The 10,202-nt window shown below is 27.2% G+C and overlaps 2 protein-coding genes across 3 annotated transcripts in view; both read left to right on the top strand.

Annotated features, from left to right (window-relative positions):
• The window catches only part of LOC136092364 (uncharacterized), a 244,938-nt gene that overhangs the window by 197,864 nt on the left and 36,872 nt on the right, over nucleotides 1-10,202 (top strand). The window lies entirely within an intron of this gene.
• LOC136092424 (uncharacterized) overlaps nucleotides 1-10,202 on the top strand; it is a 50,913-nt gene that overhangs the window by 37,231 nt on the left and 3,480 nt on the right. The window contains exons 18-20 of the mRNA XM_065820662.1: nucleotides 3,094-3,344; nucleotides 6,398-6,572; nucleotides 7,736-7,846. Coding sequence (XP_065676734.1) covers nucleotides 3,094-3,344; nucleotides 6,398-6,572; nucleotides 7,736-7,846 — 537 coding nt within the window. The remainder of the gene's footprint in view (nucleotides 1-3,093; nucleotides 3,345-6,397; nucleotides 6,573-7,735; nucleotides 7,847-10,202) is intronic.

The raw sequence follows: 10,202 nt of genomic DNA, 5'->3' as shown, positions 1-10,202 counted from the left end.
ATATATATGGCTATTAGTAAAGTAATTTGTTTTCAAAACTAAAGTTAAAACAAATATTTGTACTAAAATATACAAAAGTTAGGTATAATATAAGTATAAAGCGAAGAGTCACATTAAACGGTATAAACTGAACATAAAACGAGCAACTCTATTAAACCATGTTAGCTAAATATAAAATGATAAACCACAGCATACTACCTTAATTTTTTTTCTAGTTGCAAACTCTAATAATCACAAAGTTTGTATAATTGTGTCAAGATTTTGTTTCTAAAACAAAATAAATATAAAGAAAGCAAAAAATATTTTATTTAGTAATAAGACGGATATACTGATCCCACTTTCTTCTCTTAATTACCTACTATAACACTAAATATCTGTTCAAAATAGTATAAATAATATACTAATACTTTATCCAATATAATCAATCACTACTTTTCTCTAGCTGTTTACTGCTAAATATGTTCCACTAGTGACTAAACTTACTTGTTCTAGTTGCAAATTTTAAATAGAGATAAAAATATTATATTGTTTAAAAAGAAAGATTAGTAAGATCCAGAATATATAAAGGCGACTTTTTATGGAAGAGTTTACCATAAAAATCTTATTTAACATTTTATTTTAATTAGGATATTAGGAGGATATAGGAGGACATTAGTCAAATTAAACATAATATTCTATAAAAAGGAAATACAACTTTCTATAATACTGGTACAAAAGTCATACATTTAAGAAATAACACCAATTTTAAAAAATCTAAGCAACTATATAAAAGATACAATAGTTTAAAAATCATTTAATAGTTGTTAAAAACAAGTTGCACTAATAAAATCTAAAAACAAAATATATTACTTTATTTTTAATTGTATCACAAATATTTTTTGTGATTTAGTAAAAAATTATACAAAAAATTTGTCTTTCTGATTGTAGGAGAAAAAATATAAAACAAAAACAAAAGCAAAATAAAAAAAAGACATCTTGGAAAAAAAAAAATCCCGATGACGTCATGTACTGAAACTGTTATGAATTAAATACGCATGAAACAAATTATCAAGTCTGCAGATAGCGGCTAACATTATACAGACTCGAAGAACCCAAAAAAATTGAGGCGGTGAGCTTTGACTAAAACAACAACTTTAACTTTATTAGTATGCATTTATTATTTAGTTTTATTCAAAAAAATTTAACCCAAACAATTTTTTAAAACATTTTTTTTAATATGAACACAACTTGTCTTGGCACTTGTATATCCCTTTATTACATCTGCATGATTTATCATTCATTCATTTATACTTGATGAATAAATAAGTATAAATTATATCATATTTATGTTTATTTATTCATTCATTATTAAAAATATAATAATATTAAATAAATATTCATTATTAAACATTATAATTCATTGCACATTTAACTTTCAATTTCATTGCACTACCTATAGACAGTATTAAGAAATGCAAATTTTATTGCTTTCTTTTTGATGGGATGTAAGTGGTTGTATTTTATGTCTAAAAAATTATTTAAATCTAAAATAATCTTTTGGATTTAGGCTAGCAGGGAAGCTTTTTTTCTTTACCTTATAACTATTTATTTCTTTTTTCTTCTCGCTGATTTTAATCAAAACTCTAACTCTAAACTCTTTTCTTTCTTTTGCATTTCTGAATGTAATTGTAATATCTTTTTCACTTGAGATTATTTATATTGCTAATAACACTGATAAACAAATAAAATTTTATTGTGCATATCTTGTTAACTAGGTGGTTTTTTAAAACAAATTAAATATGCTGATTTCAAATATGCAAACCATTTTTCACCATCACGTCAAGTGTAAAGTTGTCAAGTGTTGTAAAGATATTTGGGTTCAAATCTTTAGTAATTAAGGTAAAGTCCCTAATATTGTCGAAAAAAAAGTTATTCGAAAGTATGTCAACCTGGGTCTCAAAAGAAGCGTATTTTCATAGAGATTATAGAAAACATAAATATTTTTTCTTAAAATTTATTGACAAAAAAAATATGTGAAAAAATGATAAAGACTCTTATAAAAATTTCAACAGAATGATATTCAGCAATAATACAAAAAATACTTAGTTTTATTACAAATGAATAACATTTTTAAAATCTGCTATGAAAATACGCTTCTTTTGAGACCCAGGTTGACATACTTTTGAATAACTTTTTTTTCGACATTATTAGGGACTTTACCTTAAATACTAAAGATTTGAACCCAAATATCTTTACAACTTGACGTGATGGTGAAAAATGGTTTGCATATTTGAAATCAGCATATTTAATTTGTTTTAAAAAACCACCTAGTTAACAAGATATGCACAATAAAATTTTATTTGTTTATCAGTTTAATTATTGCATATTAATAATTAACAAAATATTTCAAAATTGATGAAAAGTATTGATGAATGGTCTTCTCAAATTATCATTCCATACTTACCTCTCATAGAAACCATATACAATTATTGTTAAGTTAGCATTTACTAAGATTGCATTATAAGTGTGCTTGCCATTTTTTTGTTCCTGTTTCAAATATCTGCTTTTATAAATCTCTTATTTGTCCTTGTATTAAATGCTCTTTCATATTTGATCATGTTCTTCTAATGAGGGCCTCTCTATTTTAGACATTGTCCAAAACAGTTATAAAAAATGTGAATTAAAAAGTCTTATTTAACTCCTGGTTCTGATGAAATTCCATTGGTACACTTCCTTTACAAAAAATAACAAAAACGCTCAGGGGGTAAGGATTGATTCGTCCTGTTGAGCTCAAATATTTTAAAAGTTATTTAATATTTGCTCCAAATCTAGAGGGTATGGTATGGTATGTATGTATGTATGTATGTATGTATGTATGTATGTATGTATGTATGTATGTATGTATGTATGTATGTATGTATGTATGTATGTATGTATCTATGTAATAACATAAAAAATAATAACTTTTATATTTACTTAATTGAAGGTTTTTGAATAAAAAATTAAGAAAAAGTATTTAAAACTTCTTAAAGGTTTAAATTTTTTCTTTTTCTCAATTTTACATTTTTTAGTTCATTTTATTCAATTAATTTTGCAAAAAATTATTTTTATTAGGAGTAATACAACTTTATCGATCAGCTGATGAACCAGAATTAGGACCTGTTTTGTATATTGATGTAAGCTCTTCAAAGTTTGAAGTCTGCATCCGGGGATATATCAGCATTCTTGGAATAACGGCTAGTGTTGACATTCAGATTACTAATACCAAGTTTTCTTTTAAAGTTCATGGCAACTTGTTTAATGTATTAACAATGAGTATCGAAATAGAAGCTTCATATGCTAACAAGAAATTGGAATCGTTTAAAGTATGTTTATTTGTTTAGATTATTCTGTTGTTTTTTAACTGTTTTTTACTAGTTTCTTTAATTTTTATTTAAAGTTAAGAAATTAAAGTGTGTAAAAATAATTTTAGTTTCAAAATTTTTCCTTGTTTCTTAAAAATATTCGCACATTACTGATGATAGTGCATATAACAGTTGACCATGTCTTCAGCAAATTTTGTACTAAATTGATAGTCTTGTTTGTTTTGCACAAATATGCTTTGCCAATACCCCAAGATTTTTCGATGGACCAAAATCGTAGGCAATTTGGTGGATTGAGTTTTTTTGGCACAAAATTACACTCTCAATATATACCACTCTAAAGTTTTTTCAACATAGTGACACAAAAACAAACTAGCTATTAATAAAGCGTGTGATTGAATGAGTGGCAAGCAAGTAAATAATCTAGCTTGCAAGCAACATTGCAAGTAGCTTGCAATCGAATAAGTGGCAAAACTTTTGAAGACATTCATGAATATTCTGATTTTTAAGTCGATGACCTCACAAAAATTCTACTCTTTTTTCCGCAATTACGAATTGCTGACCATAAGAGCATTTTTTTGCCATATTTTTCCATAAGTTTGTATTTATACTTGTTGCATACACTGTCACAAAAAATTTAAATATAATATTTGTCACCAGAAATTTGACTAAAATCACATTTTTTGTAAGTCCTGTCTTACAAGCATTCAATTTTGTTAAAACTTGGGTATATAGCTTTCATGCTCATGTTTTAGCAGCAGAATTTTGTTTTCATTACAATTCAGATATTCATTTGCTTGGAAAGACTTGTAATAGTAATATTTCTTCAAATAGTAGTATTAGTAGTAAGACTTGTAATAGTTTAATAATATTTGTAATAAGTTTTGTAAGAGTAATAGTTTTTGTAGTAGATTGATATTGTAGTAATATTTTGTCACTTTTCTCAGCAAAAAAAACTGTGTACTTTTTAGCTCTTTCTTTATTTCAGAATTTCTTTCAAGAGAACAATAAATCTTATTTACTACTGAAGAAATTCAACTTCAGTTTTCATATATTCAAAATGCTTGGAACTTTGAGATCATTGATGCCATGATATTGCTTGTTATTTACATTAATTTCTTTTCATAATCATTCCTTAGACATCTTCTACATTATTCAATGAGGACTTTGAGGTTGCTGCAACATCAAAACAGTTTTTTTAGCTTTAAATCATACTTTTATCTTTGTATTTATGTGGAATTTTTCCTTGTTGAAAAACTAACTTTTCAAGTTTTTTTTATTCTTAGAATAAAAAAAGTTTATAGTCTCCACTATTAATTCAGAACAATGTTAAAACTAAATTCAGCTTACCATTTGATCAAAATCCATACCAGACAATTATCAAATATCATGCTAAATTTCATGATGTGAGAATGGGTTTTAGATTTAATGCCTAAATAGCATTATATTCAGACTTCTCTGAAAAACTGTACAAATCAGACTTTGCTTGTACAAATATTTGATTAAGTTTGATCACAACCATTCAAACGATCAGCAATTCATTTGATCAGCAATTTATTGCCAGCCGACAAATTTTTATAATTCCAAGGGTTGAGTTATGCTAGTCCATATTATACCAAAATGTCTAAAAACATTCAAATATGGAATTATTTAGGGTTTTGATAAGTTGAATGTTAAAAACATGCCTGTGACTACATACAAATTAAAGTAGCCAAATATGAATATGGTGTCTACATACAAATTAATTAGTTGTTTGTTGTTCAAGTATAATTTACTTGTATTCACTTACAGCTACTGTTTTTGTCTATATTGCTATTTTCTGGTATGCTGAACTTCCATATGTAATAACTTTTATTACTTTATCTTCCCAATGATAATGGGTTAACAAGCTGAAACTACCAACGGTTGCTCTTCTGTAAAGTTCACCTTGGACATGGCTGTCAATATAAATTTTCTTTCATTAAAATTTATTTTAGGGCAGAGATAGCATTAAATGCGGTAGTGGTGTAGTGGTAAAGCGCTCGCTTCATAAGCAAACGGTTCCCAGTTCGATCCCCACCACGTCCCTGGTAGTACCGCGCTCAACTTGTTTCTCCGCGCAGCGGCCTTGTTCGTCAAGGTCCGTGTTTCGGAGTTGTAGAGTTATATGTAGTGGCCTTCTCAGCGTTGAGGAGGTAAATAACAAAAAAAAAAAAGTGTATTTTTGATTCATTTTGGTTTTTCGTTAGTAAGTAATCACTACTGTATATGGTACCTTGGTATCTTGAACTCGATATTTATATACTTGATATTAATACTTTTTTTAAATATACCAAAAGATTATTTTTGTTTCATCATTTTGTAGCATACTTCTTGATTGAGTGACATTTTCAAATTTACATCCAAAGATTCAAGTTTGAACAACAATTTAAATATTTGAATATGTGAAAAATAAATATTTCTAGTTTTCATGATTTTTCAGTAAACTAATTCAAAATTTTAAACCCTCATTAAACATGACATAACAGCTCTTATATATAGCTGTTTAATCTTTACTTATCTATTATTTATCTACCTTTACTTATCTAAGTCTTATCTAAGGCTTCTCATAATTTTCAACTTGTTCCAAAAGCCTTAAAAGACAAAGTAAAAAACGACTTTTGTCATTATGGTCTAGATATAAACTTCTAAAGTTGCTTTAATCAAGAACCAATTATAATATGTTTTTTACAAATTTTTTTCCTTAAAATACAATTTTATTATTGACATTTAAGATGCCTCTAGTATGTCCTCAGACATACTAAAAGTACCCTAGATCTACTCCAAGTGTAAAATGTTTGCTAAATTTTGTTCTATTTATGCATTATTCACAGTTTGTTAACCTAAGTAAATGACTTTAAGGGCATTAAGCAACCATTTAATAAGTTTTGTATATTAACTCACACCAATGCATTCTAAAACTAATGTTGTTTTTATTTTAAAAATTTTAACAATATTTATTTTTAGTTTAATAAAAAGTTCATATTATTATTATTGGTCAGTGAAAAATATTTTGAAGTATTTTAAAATTGTTTTAGTTCAATGGTTGCGTTGGGCTTGGTGTAATAAAGAAAGTGACAGAAGCTGCAAAAGAAGCTGTAGAAGAAGCCAGAAAGAAAGCGCAAGCTATGTTTGATGCTGCACAAAATACCTTAAAAAAAGCTCAAGAAGATATTGCTGCAGTAGAAGCTAAAATAGGAAAGTGGAAACAAGGTAATATTGTTAACTAGAAGTAATCAAAAAATGTTTATTTTTTCAAAACTATTATTTATAAAAAAAAATTTACAAAAAGTAAAATGATGATTCATGGTGTAACATTAAAAAACAACACCAATATTGTTAGTTCTTAGATGAAGTAGTAAAACCTCCTCTAGGCTAAAGGGGTCACACAATCCAGCAAGAGAGCTTGATCTAAGCTATTCAGTGCTATGAATAATAGGTAATGTCACCAATAACAACAGTATAGTATCACTACTAACAAAAATATTGACTGCGTGATAGAAAAATTACGTTATAAGTCTTTTTTATAAATGAAAGGTTTCTTGAAATAACCTAATATAATTTTTAACCAAGTAAAAAATAATTTACAATTAAAGATTAAATTACTTGTATTGCTTATTCTAACAATACTAATAATAGTTGCCCCTCACAGTGGCTACAGCAAAAAAGTCATTTCTAAACAATCTTTGCAATACTATGTGTTATATATGCCTTAGTGGTTTAGTCATGTTGAGAATTGAAGCTTTAAGGGCAAAAAATGTGGATGTTGAGTATTGGTCAATCAGCTCATTGACCAATTTTTCAACATCCATAATCTTTTGACATTTAGCTTATCAACAAAGCCACCAACCAATTATCTTTAGCAAGGTTGGTTGTGTGCCATCCTTTCTGATACTATCCCCTTTCTTATTTTTTATCACATTAAGAACATCTCACTGTGAAGAGTATTATTAGTTACAAAATCAATGTCTTTTGGCGCAAAACAAGAATTTCAACCCAGTGGATTGAATTTGGTGAAAAATACTGAAGAAGTTGTATGATAAATATCTGCTGTAAAAGAATATAGGTTTGCAGATTCATTACTCACATGAGGCTCCATTGGCTTCACATGCTATCCCTAAGTGATGCAATGGTACTTGGAATTTTTTAAGAATTATCTAAACAGTATCATTGCATTATCAATGCAAATAGATTGCCACATCAAAGAGTATATATGAATTAGCAATCAAAACTAAAGGAACTAAAGGAAGGCCTAAAAAGTATGAAGACAAAAAGTCTAAGTTTAATAAGAAAAATTTACTGATACTTGATAATTTTATTTATTTATAAATTTATGATTTATAAGTAAAGAAACTTTAAAGCATAATACTTTATAGATAAAGAAACTTTTTATAGTAGCCTAAAAAATATGAACACAAAGGCTAAAAATAACTATCAAACTAAATTAGTTGGTTTTGGCACTAATGACACAGTTGAATATAGAGGAAGTAAGACAAATCTAAATGTATTACTTTAGACAATACATTTAGAAATACCATGAATAATTTTTGATTGGTGCGTTTTAAGTTAGCATTAAAAGACAAATTTGCAGAAATTTCAATTTTTAATGATGTTGATAGCATCATTTTGAAAATTTTATAATAAATCACTGAAAATATTATGATAGTTAGATGAGCTTTTGATATTCTTAAAGGCGATAATGGATTTGACATTGGAGGTATTCTTCCAAAGGAAGCATCATATTTTTTTTGTAATTTGTTCAAGAAAATACATTATATTTTTTTGTTTAATGTAATATAAGAATAAAATATATTAAAAGTTTTTGTATAAAACAATAAAAACTAATTACTCCCAATAAGCCTTCAAGCAACTACTTTTTAAGTTAGGAGTTACCAAAAAACAAAGAGTATTATTTAGGGTTTGGACAAAAACTAACTTTTTAAAAAACTGTTTTTCGAGTTCTGAATTCTCTAATAAACCAGTTTTTACCGGTTTCCAAATTTTTTTTAATGAAAATTGAATAGCGAAAAATACTTAACTTATATATTATATTTTTTCTTTAATTATTTATATTCCACTTATCGTAATTTTTCCTAAGGAAATAGGATTTTAAAAAACATAATATGTTCACTAAACAGTGGCCAAGTCTTTTTCTAATTTTTGATACAAAATTAGAACAAGACTTAACAAAAAAAGTTTTAAGTGCATCAAATAACAAATCTAGGTTTTTGGTTCTTTTATGCCTTGTCTCAAATAATAAAAACTCAGCTTTTAGTATCTTTAAGTTAGTGAGGTTTTCTGCAGGCTCTTCAAGAAACTTGGTAATTGAATTTTCCATGACCTCTTTTAAAAAAGCTTTACTCTGATGAGTAGTTCCTTCAATTTCCTCATGATCTGGATTGGTCTTTATAATAGAATTTTGGAAAATTGTAGACAATAACTTTTTAGACAATTTAATAATATTGATTTTTGAAGCTAAAGGAAGTATACTAGATTTTTTTGCTGAGCTGTAAATGTCTTTAGGATTTCGCAAATTATAATAAAAGAGTTGTGAATACATAATTTAATACATAAATGTATTAAATTATTTCATTTATAAATACATAAATATAATCTTACATATAAATACGTTTTATAAATACATATGTCCTTTTCAGGGAGCCATTTTGGCAAAACTTTCTCTAAAACTTTGTGTTCACAATCGTATAAATTTATTATAGACTAGCAACTGTTTCTATTAGGTAAGCAGCTTACTAAACTAACTTAGCAAAATGTTATTGTATAATAACAGTATATTATAAAAAAGTTAAAAAATAGAAAACCGGTTTTTGTAATTTAAAAACTGGTTATTAAATATGTCAAATTTATTTGAAAAACTGGTTTTGAAAAACCGCCAAACGCTAGTATTGTTAATGAGAGAGAAAGTGGTTGACAGTAGACATAACAAATTGTAAGTTATATGAGTTTAGAAAACATGAAGATGGAAGAGAGTTCCAAAACATTGATGTACAAAGAAAGAAACTAGATAAAAAAAAAGTTTTTAGAGCATGTAGGGGCAGGTACAATAAAAGGATTCGAGAATATGTTTGGTTAATGGAACTAGAGACAGCTCTAATGAGCAGCAACCATGATAGTATTTGTAGAAAAAGAAAAAAGTTTCAACCTTATGATAGTGATATAGTGGCTTAACCTTGTCAAAGCAGAGCAGGTCCAACTTCATTTTAAACACATTTTTGGATTTTGTCAAGAATAGAAAGAGCATCTTATACAGCTCAAATTGTGACAAGAAGAACCAGCTCAAATGTAGCAACAGTATTCTAACAGAGACAAATAAAAGATCTGAAGAAGTAAAGAATGAAATGGAAGTAAGGAAGTGGTGAGCATAATAAAGAGAGGCAATTTTAGCAGATGCTAACATTGCAATGGATAGTATATATGGTTTCTATGAGAGGTCACTAGTGAATTATATTCGAGAAGACGTAAAGTAGAGGACAAAGTTAGAGGGTTGCCATTCATCAATATTATTGGAGTATCAACAATATTGTAATGAATGTTTGCAGCAAATAACTGAATTTTGTTAGAGTTAAAGTTCACAAACCATTGCAAATTCCATGCTGTTACAAAAGAGTGTTCAAGTTCAAGATCAGCTGCCTTTTCAATAGGGATCATTGAAGTGGGATCAATAGGATGTGTGAATTTTAGTTTTTTTTTAAATTCATATGGCCTGAGTGTGCAAAAGGCTATTTCAGTGGCTATTTCAGTGTTATGTCAGAGATGTTATCTAAACACGCATTCATAGTTATATGTTGTATATATATATATATATATATATATATATATATA

This window comes from Hydra vulgaris, chromosome 15, assembly GCF_038396675.1.
Source record: "Hydra vulgaris chromosome 15, alternate assembly HydraT2T_AEP".
Taxonomy (NCBI): Eukaryota; Metazoa; Cnidaria; class Hydrozoa; order Anthoathecata; family Hydridae; genus Hydra; species Hydra vulgaris.
Note: the sequence above shows the minus strand (reverse complement) of the source record. Positions and strands in the feature narration are given on the sequence as shown.